This window comes from Sorex fumeus, unplaced genomic scaffold (genome assembly GCF_029834395.1).
Source record: "Sorex fumeus unplaced genomic scaffold, SorFum_2.1 ptg000264l, whole genome shotgun sequence".
NCBI classification, from domain to species: domain Eukaryota; kingdom Metazoa; phylum Chordata; class Mammalia; order Eulipotyphla; family Soricidae; genus Sorex; species Sorex fumeus.
The window spans coordinates 4,886,173-4,911,248 of NW_026606321.1; the positions used below are offsets into that span (position 1 = coordinate 4,886,173).

The 25,076-nt window shown below is 50.5% G+C and overlaps 1 protein-coding gene across 1 annotated transcript in view; it reads right to left on the reverse strand.

The window, feature by feature from the left end:
* Positions 1-25,076, reverse strand: part of MARCHF6 (membrane associated ring-CH-type finger 6) — a 61,545-nt gene that overhangs the window by 35,435 nt on the left and 1,034 nt on the right. The window contains exons 2-6 of the mRNA XM_056109048.1: positions 11,971-12,067; positions 9,653-9,726; positions 8,086-8,229; positions 2,962-3,034; positions 501-669 (exon numbers count right to left, since the gene is read on the reverse strand). Coding sequence (XP_055965023.1) covers positions 501-669; positions 2,962-3,034; positions 8,086-8,229; positions 9,653-9,726; positions 11,971-12,067 — 557 coding nt within the window. The remainder of the gene's footprint in view (positions 1-500; positions 670-2,961; positions 3,035-8,085; positions 8,230-9,652; positions 9,727-11,970; positions 12,068-25,076) is intronic.

Consider the following 25,076-nt stretch of genomic DNA (forward strand, 5'->3'; position numbering starts at 1 on the left):
ATCATCCATACCTACCCTCCTCCGTCGGGCTTATTTTGAAAAGAAGCTAAATTTGTCAAGTTTTCAGCCCCAGCGTTTGTTGAGAAACGAGACACTAACAGTCAGGTCCTCTCCGTAATGCTTCCAGCATACCCTCTTGCACCTAAGTATATATCTCACAGAGAGACAAAACTGCCCTGAGTATCAGCAACAAAGTTCCAACTTTCCTCTGTTTGGCAGTACTTCAAGGAGGAAAAACTGAGGGGCAAAGAGAGTCGGGAGCCCCCAGGGCGCTCAAACACAGCCAGAGGCACAGGCAGAGTCTGCATGTGAACTTCCGTGAGAGCACTCCGGCCCCGGGGCCCTTGTCCCTCCCCCTTCCTGGGAGGGAGAAAACGGTCAGGGTCATTCTGTGGATCTTTCGCCCTCCATCTTCTCTGAGGTCTCTCGCTGGCCACCTCTGCAGCGAGTACCATGGGAGGGGGGAGGGGAAGGGGGGGTGGGCAGAGAGCACCAATCACCTCATTGTGGTGGTGGCCGGCGGCGTTGAAGGGCGGGGCGGCGTGCTCCAACCAGATGGGGGCGCCCCCGTGCACAATCTGTTCCCGCAGCCACACCAGGCTGATGAAGGCACACAGAGTGCACGTCACCACAAAGCAGCCCTGCAGACAGTCCGCCAGTAAATTGTCCCTGTTGACGACAGAAGCAAAACACGGAATGACTCCACGGAATACCTAAAACTAAGAAACCCAATGCAGTACCTCATTATCTGGAAGAGCAGGTCATCGTTTTCAGTTCTCTGAAAAGTACTAACTGGGCATGGCAAACTAAGCTGACCGAGTATGTGGACGCATTTCTTTGTAAAGGTGTACGAGAGCAGGCAGAGCGACCCATCGGGAGTGCACAGGAACGGGCCATCTACGGCCTCCCTGTGGACAGGGCTACGAAAGGGGAAGGCAGGAAGCGAATCGTCACCAGCAGCCAAACACATGTCAAATGCCCGATATTAAGGGAATGGATTTTACAAAGGATAAACAAGTCCATCCAACGCTTACAAAGAATTTCTTTGCATCACACAACTTGACAAATCCAGTTAGCTGACTCCTGAATCCACACACATGACTACGGTGGGGAACGCCCTCGAGAAAGGCCCCCAAAGCCCTCTATGAAGGCACGTGACCCAGGAAAGCAGGGAGGCCGAGCCTTTCAGCCAAGCTTGCAATACACTGCAGAGATCTGTCTCTGAAAAGTGAACATGATAATAAGCATAACAAGTAATAAGGAGCAAGTAGACAGAGTAACGCTGATGCTGCGGCCAGAGGGAGAGTCCAGTGGCTGAGGCACCTGCCTTGCAAGCAGCCGGCCTGCGTTGATTCCCAGCGCCACATGTGGTCCCCACGCACTGGGCACTCCCTGGGCACTCCCTGAGCACAGAGCAGTGAGAGAGCCCTGAGCAGGAGCTTGATTATGAGCTAGGTTCCTGATGTTAGAACCAGTCACCTCACTGCGTTAACCAGGTAATCACACTTGCCCTAAACCAGGAGTCAACGGTTTTTGTGGTAAACCGACAACAAGTACAGGTGGTGGGCGGATACTTAAGGAGCACAACCAACCACCTTTACCTGTAATTTCCATTGGCGGAGCTTCCGTGAACACTTGCTGTTCACGTATCCAAAGTCTTCCAAAGTTTTATAGCAAACATTAACGTATTTAGCCACTTAAAACAAACCACTGAAAAAGAAGTAACGGGGCCAGAGAGATAGTGCAGTGGGCAGGGAGCTTGCCTCTCATGGGGCCAGACCACATTTAATCCTCGACTTGGATCTAATTCCCAGCACCCCCATACGGTCCCCGAGCCCTGCTGAGTGATTCCTGAGCACAGAGCCAGGAGTACGCCCTGAACACAGACAGGTGGAGTCAAAAAGTAAATCAATAAAACCTATAATCAGCTGGGTAAAAAAAAAGTGACTTTTTGCACACTTAGTAAACACATTAGATTGACATGCCCGTCATTTACAGCCTTTCTAATTAAGACAGCAAAATATAAAATGCCTATCTTTCTCAAGGAAATTAAATTGCAAAGCTAAATGTCACAGTAAGATGCAGCTTAACTCCAGGGACAGCATATTCTAAAAAAAAAAAAATCACAAGAAACAATCACAAGAAAATTTAGTATTATCTACAAAACAATCACAAGAAAATCACAAGAAAATTTAGTATTATCTACAAAATAGGGCTGGAGCGATAGCACAACGGGTAGGGCGTTCGCCTTACAAGCGGCCAACACGGCCGACCCGAGTTCGATTCCTCCGCCCCTCTCGGAGAGCCCGGCAAGCTACCGAGAGTATTCGATATGCCAGACACAGTAACAACAAAGTCTCCAATGGAGACGTTACTGGGCCCGCTCGAGCAAATCGACGATCAACGGGAGGGCCTTTACCTTTACCTACAAAATAAATCTGGGGTCGGGGAGCTGTCTCCAGGGGCCAGTATGCTGCTCTGCACGCCTGGGTCCAAACTCAGCCCCCACACACTGCCAGAGTCGCCTCAGCAAGGTGTATGGAGTAGCCCCTGCTCAACACGGTCCCAAACTCCAAAAACAGTAAAAATAAAAAATAACATTTTTAACTCAAATGCAATGCTGTCCCGGAGTATGCTTAAACACAGGGGACTGGAGAGACAGCACAGCCAGCAGGGCGCTTGCTCTGCACACAGCTGACCTGGGTTCAATCCCCAGGTCAGGAATGAACTCTGAGCACAGAGCCAGGAGCACGCCCTGAGCCCCGCAGTGTGGCCCCCAAACAAAGCCACGTGTGTCGAAACACTCAGTACTAGAACCACCAAGCGTAGGACCTTGTGGGAGCTGCATCACCAGCCAGAGTGCTTGGTGAGAGGCCTGAGAACATGGTTCACCACATCAGTCGTCACTGTCCTGAAACGACCAGGCACAGCAGAGCGTCCGAGTCCGGGCCCAGTACTCACGTGGACAGCATGTCAAGAGGCAGTGTCAGGAGTGAGCTCACGGAGCCAGTAAACAAGCACTTGTAGATGCGGCCTGTGGAGAGAAGCAGGAGGGTGTCAGCTCTTGCCAGGGAAGCACTGCGGGCAAGCACGGGTTCTGGGAAGCCAGGCGTCCCCAGGCACGCCCTGAGTGCGCAGTGTACAAACACGCACTGGGAAGCCTGTGAGTCCCCAGACACCCCGTGAATGTGCAGCGTACAGACACGCACCAGGAAGTCTGTGAGTCCCCCAGACATGCTGCAAATGTGCAGTGTCCAGACACACTCCCACATGGAGAAATGACCAAGCACAGAACTATGAAAGGTATACAATGTTTCAAGTGCAGATTCTCTCCAGATGTATCTGCTTTTAAATGGAGTGAGTTTAAGCATAAAATAAGCAGCCCTGGAGCTGGAGAGCTACCGCTCGCCGTGCCTGCCACAATCCCATCTGATCCCTGGCGCCCACACTGTCCCCCAAGTCCCACCAGGAGCGATCCCCGAGCACAGAGCAGAAGTAACCTCTAGCACTGCCAGGTTTGGCCCAAAATCCAGAAAAAAAAAAAGAACAAAAAAAAAGAGAAAAGGCAAGAATATAAATTACAGCTGTAGATTTAGAAACGAATTCAATATGCCAAACCTCAGTAACAATGATGGGTCTCATTCCCCTGACCCTGAATGAGCCTCGAATGTGGCCCTTTCTAAAATCTCAGGGCTAGGACGAAGGAGACATTACTGGCGCCTGCTTGAGGAAATCGATGAACAACAGGATGACAGTGATACAGTGATTCAGAAATGAGGTCACTGAAGAAATTAACTGAGATTTTCTTTCAAACTAGCATTTCATTAGTTCGAGAATTTCCTGTAACCTTATACTAAAAATTGTCAGTCACTTCAATAGCTAATTTTCAAAAAGTGAAAACACTTTCTGTACCAATTTCTTGCATGTATGCAAAAAATATTTAAAGTACATATACTTGTAAAAGTTATGTGTAACAGTAAAAACTGACCACAATCCAAGTCATCTGTAAGTATGAAAATGAATTCACATGTCACAGACGCCCTGACTGCAGGATGCTATGCATACACCCATTAAAAAAAAAAAAACAAGGAAACAATACATACTACATGGAAAGTCAGCCGGACACTGATAACAATGAAAGTTACAGAATATGTAATGTGTGATATTTAGATTACAATTGCATGTATAAACAATTTAGAAAAAATACTCAAACTTATCAATTGTTAGATCCTTCAAGCCCTTAGTTTTTTTTATATTATTTGACTTCAGAAAAAATAGAGTTAGACAGTCTTCCCCTTTGACTGGAATGCACGCTTTACATATTCCTGGGGCTAGAGTGACGATACAGTGGACAGACAGTTTGCCTTGCAGCAGCCAACCCGGGTTCTATCCCTGGCATCCCAGATGCCCCCGACGCTACTAGGAATGATTCCTGAACGCAGAGCCAAAAGCAATACCTGAGCATGGCCAGGTAACGCCCCAAAGCAACACCAACAAATTAAAAGCTGTTTTCTATAAAGCAGAAATTCACAAGCTTTACTTTCTTAGTAGACCTGGCCCTTTCCTGGTGTGAAGCATGCTGCTTTCCGCCCTTCCAAGTTTTCCACGAGAACGCCATCTGGCTGATACACTATTCCTGAATTTTGTTGGTATTTCCCTCCAGCAGTGACCTGGGCAACTCTGCCCATCTCTCCGCAGTGAGCATTTTCACACACACACAACTCTGAATATCCGGTAAGTGAGAAATCTCTTTTATTTTTTGTTGTTTTCCTGGGCCACCCCAGTAGTGGTCTGAATGTACTCCTAGTCTGTGCTCAGGGACCACTCCTGGGGGGCTCAGGGGACCCTATGGGGTGCCAGGCCAGCCAGCGCCCTCCCCACTGTGCTAGAGCTCAGCCCCATTGACCAAGAAACCGTAACTCTTAAGGCCACCGACGCTCGCTGACCTCTTATTCCTTCCTCTCCTTTTCTCCTCTCGCTCCTCCCTTCCTTTCTTTCTTCCTCTCTTGACATTCTGAATTTCACGTGCTACTTCCCACTACAATTCCGCAGGGGGGAAACTGACCTTTCTCTGTCTGTCCTCGTAGCAGTTACTTTTCAATTCTGTTTCACTGCATGCTTTGAAATTCTTTTTCTCTTTTCTTGGGCCCCACCTGTCTGTGCTCAGGGCTTCCTCCTGCTCTGCGCTCTGGGTTCCTCGGTGCAGTAGGGGGTGGGGGGGGGGGGGGGAGCAGGCTGGGAATCATGCCTGGCCCCACACGTTATGCTCTCTCCAGCCTCACTGTCAGGGAGAAACTTTCGTGTGTATTACACACATACAAACGGTCACACACACCGACACTGCCAGCCCCCAGGAAAGCTCCCTCAAATCTCATTCCAGCTCTTATCTCTGACGAAGGGAATCCGCTGGCTGGTCTGGACTAGCACAGAACAACTGAAATTTCACTTGTCAGATGCAGTCACACACTCCTGTCTCTGTGGTGCCCGGGTGCTTCTCCTTCAAAAAGCCAAGTCTGTGCCAGACGCAACTCAAGAATCTGGGCCTTGAAGGTGCGGTGCCCAGAGTCCAGGCCCAGCCCTGCACGGCCCCGCCACCACCCGAGGGTGGCTCCTGTATACTTTTTTAAAAGGTGGTAAAATCCTTCCTTGTTACTCCATGTCGTAACAAAAACAAAGTTTTGATTAAAAAAATAGATATCTGAAAATGAACCAAAGTTCTTAATTTTAATTAAGTTCAAGATACCAGTACTGGATGGCTACTCTAAATTTTCTTTTAGAAGTTTTTTGCTTTAATGCTTACAGTAAGGTTTATGATTCACTTCAAATCCATTTTGTGTCTCTTCCAATCCTTAAAGGAAAAGCTTTCCATTTTCACCACTGATTTTATTAGCTGTAAGTTTGTACTACAACCCTTATCAGGCTGAGGTATTTCCTTCTATCCCTGTTTTCTTGATTGCATGACTGCATTTATCGTAAGTGGCTGTTCAATCTTACCAAATGGTTTCTCTACATCGACCCATTTATCTTTCACGCTTCCTTTTTTTTGTCGGTGTGGTGTATTTCGTTAACTGATTTTCGTATCAATTAGTATCTGATGTAAGTTCCACTTGGGCATGTAGGATTCCTTGAATACACTGCTGAATTTAGTTCACGAGTATTTTTTTTTCTCGGTTTCGTTTTGGAGTCACATCTGGTGGTCCCAAGAGGACCATCTGGGATGCTGGGGATTAAACTCAGGTTGGCCGTGGGCCAGGCAAGCACCCTCTCTACCTGCTATACTATCACTCCTGCCCAATGTAGGAAAAGTTTTGTACATCATAGAAAATTAAGTTTTATATTGGTAAAAGTCAAAAAATTCTGTTCAATATTGACATTTCTGATCTTTTCTAGCATTCAAAATACGGCTGATTTCAGTCTAATGCCAATCTGATTTTCATCTCTTTAGAACCTGGAGTTTTAACAACCATATACCAGCCTACTAAGCTCTGGAAAACTAGAGTGCTAAGTGTTAATGGAGAGTTAAGTCTTGATTCTCGTTCTCTCTCCTCTTTGTTTTCTTAAAGTGCCGGGACTGAACCCGGGACTGGACCCGGGCAGGGTCTCCAGCGCTCTCTGTCCTTCCTCCCCTCCCCCTGCCTGAGCCCTCAGCCCTGCACTCCACCCCTTCAGCCGTGCCCTGAGAGAATCCCCTGTTCCAGCTTCTAGCTCGAGGGATTCCCTCTCCAACAGCTCTTCCACGGTGATGTGCCGCTTCTCAATCAGTCATCATCATGAAAGATCGAGTTCTATTTTTCTTTCCGTCTGCTTGGTCCAAGGCCCTCCATGGCAGGCGGCAATGACAGGGCGGGACGGAAACAGGCGTCAGGCCTGTGGGCTGTCGCCCCATCTGCCCTCACTCCATTTTAAGGAGACAAACTCTGGGTGTGAGGACCAGAAAGAGGGCACAGCGGGCACCAGGCTTGCCCTGCACATGGCCAACGCCAGATTCAACCATCGGCAGCACCGACGGTTCCCTGAGCACCAAAAGGAGTGATCCCCGAGCACTCTGCAGTCAGCACCACCAGATGCGCCAAGAGAACACAAAAATCCTCCTCGGCCAGGGAGAGCGCGCCAAAGGCTGACACGCACGTTTACAGGCTGGAACCGCAGGTTTAATCCCCAGCACCACATGGTGCCTAAGTGCTACCAAGGGCGGCTGGGAGCACTGTGCCGGGAATAGCCCCTAAGCACTGCCAGGTGTGATCCAAAAGACAACTCCCATCTACCACCTTAAAACCAAAACAAAAACAAAACCCCAAATCCCAGCTGTATACTCTGGCACTACCTACTCGGGCCATGTCTGTAACAACAAAGCCCCCCCCCCCCACCCCCACAAGGATTGACGGAAAAGTCATTGAGCCGGAGTGTCTTCTAAAGCCCAAAGCCCCCCTCCCCCGCCCCGCCCCCCAGTCATTTCACGCTTCTCTTCAAGGGTAGCTGAAAGATGGGAAGTTACACCAGCAAGTGAGTATGTCTTCTGCAATCCCCGACAGCTCTAACAGAGCGAACAAAATGAGATCAAAGTTTCATCCAATTACGGCTTGATTTTGCTTTTTCAATTTTTTCACCACTTTCACTGGCAGCCTCTGTGAACTGTTTTTCCCCTGCACTCGCATTCAAACTGTTCAAAATAACTCGTAAGGGCCAGAGGGGGAGGGCGGCAGGCAGGGCACCGCCTGACACGTCGCCAGCCCAGGCAGGACCCCAAGCCCATAAACGTCCCCCAGGGCCCCACCAGGTGTGATCCCCGCACTCACTGCCAGGTGTGGCCCCAGAAGAAAACAAGTTCTGACTTCACGTGGATTCTCTCAGCAAGGCTGTCACCCGCTACATCCCGTACGGCCCCAGATGATTAAATGCCCCAAAGACAGGGCGTGTGGCTCGGTGGTACCACACAGGCACAAATGGGGCTTACTTACAGGTTCAACCCCCAGTAAATAATGAACTATTATCGTTCAAATAAAACAGGGATGGTATTTTTAAGGCAGCACCACCCGTATGCCCGAGTGACCATGCAATGTGTGACTCTGAACACAGGATACTCACATGCTGTAAGAGGAACAACTCCCAACCACGCAAAGGCCACAAGCGTGTAATGGAACCAATACCGGATGGCAGTGCCAATACTTGTGACCAGTCCAGCAAATATGTCTTGGATTGGAAGCCGTGAAGGCATATCTGGGGAATAAACTAGGAGAGAAACAGAAGTGCAGATCATTTCCTAAGACTCTTCGTTATCTTAGTTCATGAATAAGAAATTGGCATTTACTGCTAGCTTCATTTTCGATGTTTGTGCTGTTCGTAAAATACACTCTCCTTATAAGAGGACAAATCCCTTACCCGAGTCCAGTTTACCCAAAAGTATCTGAGAGCAAATCACATATGAAAGGTGGACAACCCAGAAAAAGGACTTTTAAACAGAAAAAGCTTCAATCCTCATTAGATTCAATAGATTCACCCTTCACTCAGAGCCACGAATTTCATGGAGAACTACTCTTGACTTTCTGATTCCCCTAATAGAAAGGACCAGGTGAAGCGCCAGGGGAGGCTGACGGCACGCTACGGGGAACTGATCTCCCCAAAACACGCATCTCCCGTGGCACTCGGAAGGCAGACACCTGCAGCAGAGCATTCCGGAAGGGAGCAGGCAGCCCTGACGCTCAACAGCTGTCCCGCTTCTGGTCATTTTAGCATAAAACCAATCTAGACCGCCATCCCTCTACAAGAGGTAATGGTTCAATAAACTTTTCAAAAGGGTTGTGACCCTGGTGCTGAGACCAGTACTCAGAAGGAAGGCCGGTCGGGGACACTGTGACTGAAGGCCGACCATGAACGGCTTTGGGGGGGGCTATCTCAGCGATTCAATTAAAAAATACATAAACACGTGAACAAAAAGGGCTGTGACCATACTATTTTAAACCATGTTTATTCCCTTTGAAGTGAACCAAGTGAGCACCACGGAGCTGCGCGCAGGGAGAATGCGGCCTCCCCAGGGAGGCCGGCTCTCGGGAACACAGGCTGGGGAGCGCACGCCTCGGGAAAGCCCCGGCCTCAAACGTGGCCAATGTTTATTATTTATACACCGGGAACCCCAGGCACCCCTGCAGGGACTCCTCGGCAGAAAGTCAGAGAAGTCCCCAAGCACCACAGGGTGTGACACCAAAAAAAAAAAAAGGAACTCATAAATTGCTTTTTCCCCCTCTGGAGCACACATGCAGGTACGCTGACCTGTGCAGTTAAAAAAAAAAGTTTCGCAGGACCCGGGGAGAGTGCCAAGGACAGGGTCCTGTCTGCGGCATGCTGACCCCCAGTCAGCAGGCCGACTCCTGGGGCTGCCACCAGCACCCGGGTGTCCCAGCATCTCCGGTACCACGGGCTGGAGCGATGACCCAACAGCACATCACCTACTGAGGGCTGGGGTTGGGGGCTGGTAGGGGGCGGGACTTCCTGAGCACAGCATGGCAGCCCCACTCCCCAAATATGTTCTCAATGTTTTGACAGTATTTTCTATTATCATCCAAGTCAAATCACGTTGAAAATAGCTATTTTAAAGCAATTTATGCAACCAGCTAGAATTCAAAAGTAGAATCTAAAAGGCTTCTGAAGAACTTACTTGGTGTGAAAGCGAATCTGTGCTTGCATAATTCACAGTATTCTTTTCGACTATGTTTCAGCCATTGAACTAAGCTGCAATTACAAACACATTAATAAACACACTGTTTATGACAAAAAACCGTAAGGCTTCACTAACATCAAATGCTCTTATGAAGCCCATCTATGTCATAGGGCATTCACAATTTTAACAATTTCAACTTCTTACTTTCTTACAGCCGATTCCTTCATCTGTCGTACAGATAAAAATAAAAACAATATGTATCTACCATTAAAAAGATCCAGCCCGCTCCTCTCTGGAAAGAAAGATGGCGGCCGCACGGGAGCCTTGTGGAAAGCGGGTTTGAGCCGGGCTCGGGGAAGCGGCGGGGACCTCATGGGAAGGGGGGCTTTGTGGGCCGTCCCCCACGCCCCACCGAGGTCGCCAGCTGCCCCCCACGAGCGGCTCTCCGGCACGGCCACGGCCCCGGAGGCACAAGGACTTAGCACAGAGAACCAGCCGCTTGGAGCAGAAAAGCAAATGGACTTGTGTTGATCCGCGCCACCAAGCCTGCCCAGAGGGGGAAGGGCGTTGACCGGCCCGCCCGCTCCTCTCTGGAAAGAAAGATGGCGGCCGCACGGGAGCCTTGTGGAAAGCGGGTTTGAGCCGGGCTCGGGGAAGCGGCGGGGACCTCATGGGAAGGGGGGCTTTGTGGGCCGTCCCCCACGCCCCACCGAGGTCGCCAGCTGCCCCCCACGAGCGGCTCTCCGGCACGGCCACGACTCCAGGGCACAGAAATCAATCTCTTAACTAGCTAACTTTTAATAGAAATTCTTCCAGGGTCAATAAGTAAAATAGCAGAAATTCAAAACCGCGCGGCCGCTGTCGCGGCCGCGCGACATCATTTTATTCTTAAACCAAGTTGTAGAAAGCAAATCATTTCACAACGCTGTTTCAGCATGTCTGATTGGGGGGGGGGGGTCGTAAACTCTAAACAATAATTGTGCATCTTCTATCGAAATAATCTATCTAGTCAAAGTAGATAGAGTATTAACTAGAACTCATCTGCCTCATAAGAATTGGGAGGGGTGGGAGGTGGGGGTCTATTGGGGTTCGGGGTTAAAAATGAGTATTGGTAAAGGGAAATGTGTTCGGTATCTACATGACTGAGACCTAAACCCGAAAGCTCTGTAACTTTTCCCACAGTGATTCAATAAATAAATAAATTATAAAAAAAAAATAAATAAAAAAAAAAAAAATAAAAAGATCCAACATAGGGCTGGAGCCATAGCACAGCGGGTAGGGCGTTTGCCTTGTATGCAGCGGACCCAGGTTCGATTCCCAGCATCCCACATGGTCCCCCAAGCACCGCCAGGAGTGATTCCTGAGTGCATGAACCAGGAGTAACTCCCGTGCATCGCCGGGTGTGACCCAAAAAGCAGAAATAAAAAAAAAAGATCTAACATAAATTGTAACTTTTCCAATCTGAAAGAATTCCCAAACACCAGCAGAGTTCCTACTATTTGTCTGAGATTCCTACCAGGTGGCGGCGAGGTCTCAATGCTGTCTCTGTCAGAGTGGCCGCTGGGTCACCTAGGACACGTCACTGGACCTTCCTATGCTTCGGGCCCTCAGCAGCAGCACCCACCTCGCAGTTAGGGAGCAAGGACTAAGTGTGTTAAGATGGACACAGCAGGGGCCAGGGCCAGCCCAGCAGGCAGGGTATGTGCCCGAGTGTGGCTTTGCCCTGACCACCCCATCTGGTGCCCAACACTGACTGACAGAAGTGAGCCCTGGCATCAGTGGGTGCAGCACCAAAATAAAGATACACAAAAGATGAGTAAAAGACCCGAGCAGTACCCGGCACAAAGCATTACGGAAACTAAATTGACAAATCTGGGAAAGCCTAGCACTCTGGATGACCAGAACACGCCCTCCCTGATGACAGTAACACCTGGGATGGGGTGCAGACACACACCCTGAAGACAACACACAAACATGACAAATGACAGATACGAGGAATTTAATTTCCAAATTTTTACAATTAAAGACTTGCAGAAACTGTGAAAAAAGTTCGTTGGCATAATCTCCTTTCCAATAACATGGTGGAACTGAAGCCCAAACATAACCGGGGGGGGGGGGGGGGGGGGGGGGTCAGAGCAATAATACAGCACGCGGTTCTCCTGCCTCGCACGCAGCCCACCCAGGTTCAATCCCCAGCACCACATGTGGTCCCCCTGTTCCCCCAGCAGTGATCCCTGGGTCAGAGCCAGGAGCAAAACCCCAAGCACCCCGGGGTATGGCCCCCAAGCAGACAGAACTTCTAAAAGGTGACTCACCATTCTTGATGAATGAACTTAATACTGCCAGTACATACACATGGATGGTAGAGAGGTTTCTCGGGGGTTCCTTCTGACCGACATACCCTACATATATCTGTGAACAAGAGATAAATGGAATTATTTTTGATTGTTTTTAAAAATACAGACCAGCAAAAAGTAAAATACTACGTTACATTAGAATATGTCGTTGATAAATATTAAGGCCGAGAACTAAAACAAATGATCTGGATGATGCTAAAATCTATTGGAAGATACCGGGGCCATAGAACAGCGGGGAGAGTGTTTGCCTTGCATGTGGCTGACCCAGGTTCGATCCCCGGCGTCCCATACAGTGCCCCGAGCACCACCAGGAGTGAATGCAGAGGCAGGAGTAACCCCTGAGCGTCGCCAGCTGTGACCCAAAAAGAAAAACTGTATAAATGAATAAATAAATGAAGTCTACCATGAGGGCTGGAAGGAGGCCGGGGAGCCCAAAGCCTGCGGTGCGGGTGGGGCCTGGGAGCAGCTCGATGGCATGGCCCAAACCTCCAAAAGGCAGAGAACTGACATCTGAAAATTTTAAATGCTGATATAAAAAAGAGATCAATTGTTCTCCATAGAGAGATCTGTGAATAAAGCTGAAACGGTCCTTGAGAACTGCTCTCCCGTAACAAATGCTAAGTAGAGACAAGCACGGGAATGGTGGGCAGGTAACAGTGGGCGGGCACAGACACCCCTGAGGGCCCAGAGGAAGGAGCCAGCGGTGCAGAGAGCCCAGGCCCCAGGACCAGCGGCAGCAGCAGGACCGGGCCCAGCACGCTGAGGTCCGCCACCAGGGGGCAGCAGCGTGCCCAGAGCATGGCCAGGCGGGGTTGGACACTGCCCCTGGCGCGGCCCAGGGACCAACCAAACAAGAGGAATGACAACGAGCCATCACGCGTTCCTTTCTGTCCTTTTAAATCAAACCACTGAGCTAGCAGTTAGGAATCAATACAAAGCTGTTCCCGACCGGGTTTGGACACACGATGTCCATCACCAGTCCCTCCGGCGGCGCACACTTCCCACCAGGCATGGCCCTGATCTGCCTCTGTGGGGGCCACTCCTGCGCTCCTTCCCCGCTTGGCCCTTCTCTAAGGCTGCCCTGCCCCAGGGAGCCTGGAGAGGCGGCTTCTCTGCAGCACACAGCACACGGGCAGGGCCTCACCCGGGCTTCTGCTCCCTCTGTGAGCCCCCTGATGGGGAAACGAGCGCCACTGGGCCCTGCCACCCCCCGGGCCTAACAGCCTGCGGCCAGCTCTGCAAAGTGAGCACACAGCCTGCACTCAGGCAGACGGCACACACTGCTGGTGTCCCCCGGCTCTGGGCGGACCGACAGCGATCCACCCACGGCCAAGCTCTCCACGTGCCACCCTGTGCGCGGGGCGGGGGGAGCGGACGACACGACAGCACAGCAGATCCTCAGCTGTGCACAGGGCCAGCCTCGCCAGCCACTGGCCGGGAAAGTTACTGTGGGCAGCATCGCCAGGGTCAGTCACAGACACACTGAATCTCTTCCAGCGTGATCTGGATGGATGAACTCAGGTTCGTAGGCCAATTCAGACCCGCCCTCACCTTCAGCCTTGATGAACGAAAACATCCTTGGCAAAGCTAGAGCTGGTGAGTTCAGGCCCGCCCTCCACCCGTCTAATCACCTCTCTGCAAAGTTCCAGATCAAACAAAACAGAACCCTGATTCCATTCCGTGACTCCCAGCAGCAGTATCCTGGCAGCGTCTGCCCGGTGTGAGTCTCAACTTTCTCTGACCGCACACACCAGCCCAGAGACACTCAACAGAGCCAGAAACACACCCCAGGCAGAGACCGGGCCAGGCGGGGGCTCTCATCGGCTGTGATGTCCACAGGCTCCTAGGGACGTCTGTTCTGGGGGTGAGGAGGGAAGCGCCCTGTGGGGCTTCCCGGGTTGGTGGGAGCCAGGGTGGAAGCGCCTTAAGGACCTTAAGGACCGATGGGCGCACCCAGGGAGGGGGTCTATGTGGCAGTGACTATGCGTGGACACAGCAGGGGGCTGCATCCAGGAAACGGTCACCTGCAGGATGCTGCTCTCTGGGGCCATACCACGGACATTACTGCATCGCCAAGATGGTGCGATGGCGCATGGTGCAGGGGAGCCTGGGGGCACACATTGCCAGCCTGCGGCAGGGGACCAACTGGGTAAGTTACCCAGGCACGCACAATGGTCGGGACCCGGGTCTGGATGCAGCTGTGACTAGCTGGAGGGCACCTCCCCCCTCCCGCCGCCCCCTCCCCCCCCCCCCCCCCCCCCGCATCACTTCTTCCCATCTCTCTCCACGGGCATCAGATGGTCTGGAGGCTGGTGGAGGAACGGGAAGGGCACCCCTCTCCACAGAAGGCACGAGCAAAGCGCACACAAACAGAGCAGGGCGCTGATGGTCCCCTGAGCCCCGCCAGGAGTGATCCCTGTGCACAGCCAGGTGTCAGCCCAGGTGGGACCCCAAAAAAAATTATGTAAAAGAAGTCCCTGCTCTGAGACTGAGTAGGGAGAAGTTTAAAACAGCATCTTCGGTGGGGAAAGGTGACACTGGTGGCGGGACTGATGCTGGAACGCAAAATACCCAAAACTCAACTAAGAGTAACTTTTAAACTCATGGCACCTTAATTAAAAAAAATAGTGAAAAGCAATTTTTAAAAATGATGAGCGCTGATAGGAAAAAAAAATCCTTCCTTGGAGGCAGAACGCATACACACCATAATTTCTGGAATTCTCCTAATCTAGGGAAACGGGTGCTATAAACATTTAGCTGAATGCTATCAATTTCCAACTTTTTTAAATTATTATTAAACTATAAGTTATAGGTGTTTAGTTCTCACAGAGCATCTACTATTTTTTTTTTAATTTATTTATTGAATCACTGTGGGAAAGGTTACAAAGCTTTCAGGTTTATGTCTCAGTCATGCAAATATCAAACACATTTCCCTTTACCAATACTTATTTTTTACCATGAAGAACCCCAATAAAACCCCACCCCCACCCCTCCCCGTCCCTGTGAGGCAGATGAATTCTAGTTAACACTCTATCTGCTTTGATTAGATTCATTGTTTCAATAAAAGATTCACCACTATTATTTAGAGTTTACCCCCCCCCCCCCAATCAGACATGCTGAAAAAGCATTGTGAAGTGATTTGCTTTCTACGGCTGGGTTCAAGAATTAAATGTTGGTTTTGGATTTCTGCTATTTTACCTATTGACCCTGGAAGTATTTCTACTGAAAGTCAGATAGTTAAGAAATTGGTTTCTGTGTTCTGGAGTCCTGGCCGTGCTGGAGAGCCGCTCGCGGGGGGCAACCGGTGGCCTCGGTAGGGCGTGAAGGGCGGACCGAAACGCCCCCCTTCCCATGAGGTTTTAGTCGCCCCCACACTCCCGGCTCATACCTGCTGTCCACAAGGCTCCCATGTGGCCGCCATCTTTCTTTCCAGAGAGGAGAGGGCGAATGGGGCAACACCCTTTCCCCTCCGGCAGACTTGATGGCCTGGATCAATGCATAGTCCGTTCACTTTTCTGCTCCAAGCTGCTGGGTTCTGCATTAAGTCCTTGTGCTTCTGGGGCCGTGGCCGTGCTGGAGAGCCGCTCGCGGGGGGCAACTGGTGACCTCGGTAGGGCGTGAAGGACGGACCAGAACGCCCCCCTTCCCATGAGGTTTTAGTCGCCCCCACACCCCCGGCTCATACCTGCTGTCCACAAGGCTCCCATGTGGCCGCCATCTTTCTTTCCAGAGGGAGGAGGGCGGAAGGGAGCAACACCCTTTCCCCTCTGGGCAGAAATGATTGCCTGGATTAACGCATAGTCCTTTCACTTTTCTGCTCTAAGCTGCTGGGTTCTGCATTAAGCCCTTGTGCTTCTGGGGCTGTGGCCGTGCTGGAGAGCCGCTCATGGGGGGCAATTGGTGACCTCGGTAGGGCGTGAAGGACGGACCGGAACGCCCCCCTTCCCATGAGGTTTTAGTCGCCCCCACACTCCCGGCTCATACCTGCTGTCCACATGGCTCCCAAGAGCATCTACTATTTTAAAACAATCTATTTTTATGAACTTTTTAAGATTTTCGATAGCACAGCGGTAGGGTGTCTGCCTTGCACACGGCCAACCCGACTGAGCCAGGTTCAATTCCTCCGCCCCTCTCGGAGAACCCAGCAAGCTTCCAAGACTATCTCGTCTGCACGGCAAAGCCTGGCAAGCTACCCATGACGTATTCGATATGCCAAACACAGTAACAAGTCTCACGATGGAGACGTTACTGGGTCCACTCGAGCAAATCGATGAACAATGGGAGGACAGTGGGCAGTGGAATTATTGAATCACTGTGAGGTAGAGCCTTACAAAGCTGTTCATGATTAAGTTTCAACCAGACAGTGTCCCAACACCCATCCCTCCACCAATGTACACTTCCCAGCACCAGTGTCTCCAGTTTCTCTCCAATAATGTGTATTTTAAAATAAGATCTTCAGTAGGATGGTATGATACTGCTGCCAAACCTTCTTCCAAAAGGAGCAACTCCTTTGGTTGCTTGGGATTTTTATTTTAAAAAATTTAGCACTTAGGGCCAGAGTGATAGCACAGGGTAGGGTGTTTGCTTTGCACGTCGCCAACCTAGGTTCGATCTTCAACACGCCATATGGTCCCCCCTAAGCCTGCCAGCAGAGATCCATGAATGCAGAGCCACAAATGAGCCCTGACTACCACCAGGTCTGACAAAAAAGCAAGAGAAAAAACACCCCCAAAGAAACCCATATATCTACATCTATTTATCTATCTATCTATACGTATAAAGAGAGAGAGAGGGAGAGACAGAGAGAGCACGCATAGGACTGCATACTTGACCTTGACCTTTCTGGCAGGAAAAAAAATGTGCGTGTGTGTGTGTGTGTGGTGTGATGTGCGTGTGTGTGCGCGCGCGCTCTGTGTGTCCAATGCAAAAAGAAAAAGGCCTGGTGGTGAGGCTGGTGTGGGAACAATGTGCCTGAAGCCCGACCAGGGAGGACCACAAGAGATGAAGGTCACTGCACTGGCGCCCACAGCTCCTCTGTGAGCAGAGAGGGTGCTGAGGCCTGGGGCGAGCCACCTGCAGCGTCCGTACTGCTAATCTCTAGGCCCCACGCCTGCCCCCATCAAAAGACAAAAAGAAAAAAGACGATGGGAAAAGAACATTCAACTCCTTCGGGAACGCAGTGTCCTCCGTCCGGCCCTCCCACGCCTGCAGACGGTGCCCGCCCTGCACACAGGCCCAGCACAGTGGGCGGTCGGTGGCTCCCTGCACCTGCAGACCTGCCACTGGCAGAGACTTCTCTCTTCTCATCCCTTGCAGACCATGGAAACCTTTCCTGCACCATTTCTGGTTTGCTCGCTGCGACTCTGGGTCACACCCTCCGTGCTCAGAGGTCATCCCGACAGTGCTCAGGAGACCATCTGCAGTAGCAGGGGTGGAACCAGGACTGAGCCACACTCCAGGCAAGTACCTTACCCACCTGCACAGTCTCTCTGCCCCCAGCCCTTGTTGTCTGGGGGGGGGGGTTGGTTTTGGTTTTGGGGTTCCAGGTTTCAGTCATGCCAGGCCTCTACCACTGAGCCAGCGTCCTCGCCCCTGCCAAGAAACCTTCCTACGTGGTTATTAAAGTCGCACTTAAATGGAGCCAAAGCGACAGCACACTCTGGGGACTGCACTTGCCTTGCACACTGCAGGCTCAACACCCCCGCACCCCGTAGGGTCCCCCAGGCACTGCCAGCCATGATCCCTGTGCAGAGTCAGGAGTAAGTCCTGAGCACCAGTGATCTGGCACAAGAATAAAACAAAACAAAAACTGTATCAAAGTGGAAAACAGGCAACCTGTAAATCAAAAAAACCTCTCAAACCTATTAATAAAGCATAGCCACAGAAATGTTTCAGGGACTTTAAGACGGTTAACATAATCACACATCTAGTAGGCGATATCCTAAAGCAGAAGGAACTACAAAGAAACACCGAAGAGCAAATCATCAAACTCACAGGCAGAGTTACTGACAGCCATTATAAAAACCAGAGAACAAAGCCAATACATACTACGATAGTCACACTGTGGTTGTATTTTTAGAGGTTCCCTCTGAAAATATGAGTCAAGCAACAAGACAACAAAGGTAGCAATGGAAAAAAAGAGTTACTGGCCACACACTTCTACCTACTGAATTCATACTCTGGTTGACTATATTGTTCTTGTTTATGAATACTTGAAATTTTATAAAATAGAACTTCAAAACATATGCAAAGATTGATGCGTTTTGTGATATAAAACTTTTTTTTTACCACGGGGGCTGCAGATATAGCAAGCGGGCAAAGCATATGCCTTGCACACTGCCGACCCAGGCCTGATCCCTGGCATTCCCATCTCGTCCGCAGAGGACTGCCACGCGTGATTCCTGAGCATCCCACAGGGTCCCAGAGAATTGCCAGGGGACCAAATGGGATTCTACTCCTGAGCACAGAGCTAGGAGTAACCCCTGAGCATCTAGGTGTACCCCTCTTCCCAAAAAGCCTTTTTGCCATGCATAGTAAGTTCTGTTGAAGAACCCTAATGGATGAAAGGGCGAAGATCACAGCGAGAGAAATATGGGGGAGCAAAGTGCCTGCTCCTAGCGGGTCCCACTTCAGTCTCCAGGACCACTAGTGGTCCCCTCAGCACCCCCAGGAGTGACTCGAGCACAAACCCAGGAACAGCCCTGAGCACCGCTAGATGTGGCCCCCAGTCCCAAATAAATGAAAGAATATGTTCAGAGGCCACATGGGTTTCTATTTTAAATACTTAAAAAGGGTAGGGACCAAAACAGTACAGCAGGTGGCCAGCCCAAATTCGATGCCAGCACCCCAGACGGTCAGCCAAGCCATGCTCAGAGTGATCCCTGAGCGCAGAGCCAAGAATCAGTCCTGAGAACATCTGGCTGTGCCAACCCCCCGAAAACAAACAAAAAGAACGATAAAATTCTCGGAAAAGCACAAAAAGAACTACAAAATTCTTGGAAAAGACAAGTCCCTTTTGAAACTTTGGGAGGCCCATATTCATATACTCTAACCAAAACACAGGGAAACAATAACTACTGAGGCAGAGATGAGTCTTCAATTTCTAAATGCCCAGAAATACTCTTCGTAGTTTGTCTTCCAAAATACACTTGTCATAAAATTATTTTTATTACCACGTACTGAGTTTAAAGCTGTTTTCACTTTTAATACAGTAAACACATAACAAAAGTCACTTTGGTCCTTAACGTTTATTTTTCTATTTTTATTTGCAGCCACGTCTAGAAGCGCTAGCAGTAGCTGGGGCCTCTCCCTGGAGTCCCAGCAGCTGCAGGAGGGAGGCTGGGCCCGCCCTGAAATACCAGAAACTGATACGGGGCTGGCGATTCATGCTCAGCCCAGCCCCACTGCTGGGGGCTGCTGGAGGCTGTGGGGCCGAGAATACTGGGGTCCCCGGGGCCACACTTGGCAGAGTGAGGTGAGGAGAGGTATGCAGTGACAGAGATGGAACTCAGGGACTCTGGCCACACCCAAACCCGAACGTTAAAGTTCTCAAAATGACAACATGGTCTTTGGAGATAAGATTTTTTCAAAGCTCATGGAGAGAATGCTCAAAGGACTGGAACACATGCTTTGTGTGCAGGGACTGGGGTTCAATCCCCAGCACCACATGGTTCTCCCCCCAGGAACCCTCAAGCACCAAGCCAGGAATAAGCCCTGAGCAATGTCAGGTGTAGCCAAACTACACGAGCCAGAGAACGGAAGCACTCGCCTTGCACGGGGGGCCCACCTGGCACCAGGTATGATCCCGGGGCCCTACAGGAGTGATTCCCAAACACAGGGCCAGGAATAAGTCCTGAGCACAGCCAGGTATGTCCCAAAAAAACAAATAATAAACAGGTCACTGAGTTAAAAATGAGGTGACTGTGGGAATCTGGTTCAGCATGGCAATCCGCTCACAGACACGCAGAGAAAAACGGCAAGTGAAGACAAGACAACAACAACCCGCAGGCTGAGAAGGCGAACCTCCCAGAAATACGTCCTGCCCACACCGTGGTCTCAGAGGCCTGACAGAACATCTGCTTTGTTGCTTAAGCTCCCAGTCTGCAGTGCTCTCTCAAGGAGTACCAAACTGAATTCATCTTCCCCCATTCACTGTTGATGAGACACCAACAGAGATCCTGAAGCTTTGCTTCCCATCCTGCCTGGTCACTAAGTAGCTGACCCTGACCTGTTTCTTCTTCCTCGGTCTTTCCATCCCCACGCGCTATTTTCCACTCCGATATACACATCCCGCCCAGCCCACTGCAACAACATTCTGGACTATCAGAGTGAGGCTGTTCCTTGGGGGTCTTCCCAGGCACCAGGGAAATAGTTCAAGAGAGAGCACGCATGGTGTATGTGGGAGACTCTGAGTCAATCCCTGGCATGGCCCGCCACAAGCACCTGGCAGCCTGAGTACCACTGGGCACAAGCTCAGGAGTGCTCCCTGGCAGTGCTCAGGGACCAGACCAGGCCAAGAACAGCCAGGAGAGGGAGGGGTCTGTGCCCCCGCACATACAACATACATTTTATATGTGAAGGATATGTTCTCTCCATCCTACATGGAATACACTGCAAGTATTACTGAGTGAGTAGAACTCAAACAGCATCACCCACCGGCAGTGTCCCCTACAGGCAGACTCTCAGGCAAGACAGCAGACACTATGCATGGACAGGCCGGCCATGCCGCTTTTAAAGGAAACACTGACAGGTAACATTAGTCTCAAGTCTAGTTACCATGATTTACTACCAATTTATGTACGTAGTGAAATGATCACAGTGAATCAGATGAAACCCATCACCACACAGTTACAATCTCTTCCGGGAGTGGAGGGAGGGGGAGTGTCTAGGAGTCATCCCTGGCAGTGCTCAGGGACCTTGAGCGATGCCGGGGACCGAGACTGGGCTGACCCACATACAAGACCGGCACCTAAGATCGTACCATCTCCCGCCTGCCCTGCACCCGGCCCACCCAGGTTCCACTTCCAGCCCCTGAGAATGGCCAGGAGTGATTCCTAAGAGCAGAGCCTCGACTAACCTCAGCAACCCCTTGGCACCACTGGGTGTGGCCCCAAAATAAAACCACCAAGACTACATTATCTCTCCCGTTCACAACTTTTATTCTTGTGGTGAGAACGTCAAAGATCTTAGCACTCCCAAATGAATGATACGATGTCATTCAACCGTACGCGCTACGCTACAAGCCCAGGTCTTAGTTCTGTTTTGTAACCACAAATTGTGTACCTCTGGCACGATCGTCTGTCACAGTGCTTAAGGATTCCGGGCCCCTCCTGGGGGGCTGCTGGCTGGGTGCGCCAGCCCTCCTGCAGTGCTGCCGGGCTTCCTGGCGCCCAGCAGGGCTGAGAAGCAAGCTCAGAGGCTGTGCAGGCCGAGCCTACGCTTCAGCCCTCGGTGCTGTCTCCCCAGCCTTGCCATCTTTATTCGCTCGCTATTGTCCCTACCCCTGCCCAGATACCCGACCTAGATCACCAGCAGATAATGGCTGGTGGGCTGTCAGATTCCAGCTTCCAGAATGCTGAATTTTAGATCAGGAAAGAGATATTCCGTGAGTGAGCTGGCGAAAGCATGGCAAGAAAATACTGTTGATGGCACTCTGCCAAAGCCTCGTCCCAGTCAGGTCCCAAGAGCGAGGCCCCCACACCTACGCGCCTCCACACTCCCGACTGCCCAAAGGATCGTGTCTGTCTCACGGTCCCTGCTCCTCGCCTAGCCCATCCGCTCTACTGTCGCATCAATGGCCTACTGGATTTCTGGCTTTTTCTTTCGGGGTCACATCTAGTGGGGCTCGGGATTTAGTCCTGGCTCTGCACTCAGGGGTCCATGTGGGATGCCAGGGAGCGACCCCGGCCAGCCGCAGGGGAGGCAAGTGCCTTACCCGCTGTACCGTTTCCCGACCCTCCTGGTAATTTCTTCAGCTTTCCTGGCATACTGCCTTCTTAGGAGACTCCGCACTGGCCCTGCCTCTGCCCACAGGGCCCTGCAAGTCCAGCCCACTGCCCCGCTCCTTCCCTGGAGGCCTCCTATCGGCCACGTTTAAAACTCCCACCCTGTCCTCAGGCTCCGGCACTCCTTATTCCCTCCTGATTTACTACTTCTGCGTGACACTTATGCACCACGTTTATTCTCTGCCCTCCCTTTTCCACAAGCCAAAAACAAAAAATGTAAGCGCTAAGAAAAGGATTTTTGTCTACTTTTTTAGTCCTGCCTCACCCAAGTGCATAAAATAGCATCTGGCTTGTAACAGGTGCTCAATAAACATTTGTCAAGTAAGTGCATGGATGCCCGGCCAGGAGCTGCCAGCGCTGAAAGCTGATCTGAGGAAGAATGAGCCAGACATGTCTGGGAGCACAGATGAAAGACCATGTGAGTCTATAAAAACAGGGACGAGTTTTGTTCTGACAAATTCATGTCACCTTGGGTTTCTGCCATGAACAATTGCAATATACTTCAATGTCATATTTTCTCAACGAATGTTTCATATTCAGATCAAGAACAATTGCTTTAGCATTACATAAAAAGAACTAATAAGGTTTTGCATTAGGCTCTGCTAGTCTGAGCAGCCACTGAGTCAGCTGGGAAAAGGAGAAAGCCCAGCTCTCGTCAGCGGCCTGAAGGCCCTGCACTGTGCGAGCGTTCCGTGTCCTGATGATCCATCTTCCCTGCATCAATATTTGTCTGCACATCTGCCCCAACAGTGCAGTGCCTTTCCTTTTTAATGTCATATAATATCCTCGCGCAGGGAATACTCTTCTTCCTGAAACTGAACACTGCACTGCAGGAGCAGACTCCAAAACTCTAAAATGAAGACGCTGCACATCTAAGGTCTCCTCTAGTTTTGGAGTTTAAAAATCTGATGGCCCACAGCTTATAAAACTTACGCGCACCCACACAAACCACCAAACAAACAAAAAACCAGAAAGAATGATTCTCGGGATGGAGCATGTGCCCTGCAGGTGGGGGCCGCGGGGGCAATCCCTGGCACCACACAGTCCCTGAGCAAGGCAGCAGTTCCTAAGCAATGCTGAGTGTGGACCCTCCCCTCACCAAAATTACTCATCCATCCTCTGTATTGAGGATGGATTATACATCTGTTAATTTCACACACACACACACACACACACACACACACACACACACACACATACACACACAGTTAATGCACTGAGTAATTTAGAGCTTTATTTAAAAAAAAAAATTGGATCACCATAAATCATAGCTATTCATGACTGAGTTTCAGGTGTTCAATGTTCCGACGCCGATCCCTTCACCAATGTCCACTTCTCCCACCAGTGTTCCCAGTCTCTGCCCCGGCAGCCTACCACTACAGCAGGCAGGTTTTTCTTTTTTTCTTTTTCCTATGAAGCACAGTGGTTTACTAAACCGTCACTGACAGGCACAGTGGTTTACCATACTGTCACCCATACGCATCACAGTACCTCTACCGCCTCTCAGCTCATCCGCCTCCAGTGACGAGGGCTCTCTCACAGAGGTCCCTTCCCCATCACTCCTCCCCACCCCATAAAGCTTTACAATATAAGAAACAATATGAAAAGCCAACATCCATCTGGCAGATAAGCAATTTTCCAGCAACTGTTTACTGTACTGTTTACTATCAATTAAAAATACTGAAAACTGTATTAAAAAATCATATATGGTACCATTAGAGAAAAGCAAGATGCTATTTTTAAAATAGAGGTACTTTATAGCAACATGCTATTTTAAAACACACTCAGTTTGCCTGATGGTATTTTAGTGACATTCTTAATCTATTCAGATAAATATTTTTAAAAATAGGAAAGTAACCATCACTGTGCTTTTAACAACAGTACATGACTAAAGTTTGGTTTTAATTTTGTTTAGCCATATTTTCCATGCATCCTACATAAAAACTATCTCTTTCGCAATCAGATGAAACACCAATCGCATTTTTTTCCCAATAAATCAGCACTTGGGGCTCAGGAGGCAGCTCAAACCCCTGGAGCACATTCTTTGCAAGGAGAAACTCCAGGTTTGATCCTCAGAGCAAGTCCCGAGCAATGAGCTGGGAGAGGAAGAAAGAAGGGGAGAGAAAGGGAGTGGGGCCTTTAATAACTGTCTTAGTAAGAGGTCTCTCAGCCATAGTGCAGCCGGGAGGATCTTGGGCTTGCTCGGCCAAGCAGGGCTCATTCCTGGGATCCCTGAGCACAGAACCAGGAGTGATCCCTGAGCACAGCCTGGTGTAGCTCCAAAATACAGTTAGTAACTGAGTACATAAACGTTCCCCAAAATTCTGGCATCTTCATTCTATAGGAAAACCTCTTTCCTTCCAGGATTTTCCCAAGACAATCTTGAAAACTTCAGACCACTTCTAACGCTGAATTTTACCAAAAAAAAAAAAGTATGAGAAGCCTTAAAAATTCACTTTCATTTCCTGACTAATCATTTCATAAACACCTGATGCAAAACAAAGTCTCGGCAAATCAATCATTACCCAGTAAAAGACATGACAGGGCTAAGTTGCTTCAGCGAGGGCTACTGGGTGTCTACTGTAAACCATCTACACTCATCACGGAGCCCGCCAGACCTCGGCGAACCGTGCCTCGCTGCCTGCTGCGGCTGGGCCCTGTGGTCAGGGAAGCATCTGCTTCTCGTGACTGCGGGCAGTGATGCCCCTTCCAGCACGCCGCGCCTAGAACGCGCCAGGTGCGCTGCCGGGCCAGACCCCGCCACGCGCCAGCCCCGGGTGCGCGTTACTCGCGGGAGCAGGGGCCGCTCGCACTGGCAACTATGTTTCCTTTATCCCCGACGGTAACTTTGCGAGGGAGAAGGGTTACGCGCTGGAAGACCGGGGAACGTTTCTCCCGGGTCCAGCTCGGCGGGGCCAGGCAGCGCCCCAGTCCCCCACAGGCCGCGACCAGCACGCTCCCCTAAACCACCGCGTGGGCTGGAATCAGGGCGCACGGGCCTGCGGGGTGCGGGCCTCGGGTCCACGGCGCCCGCAGCCCAAGCTGCCACCAGGGTGTGGA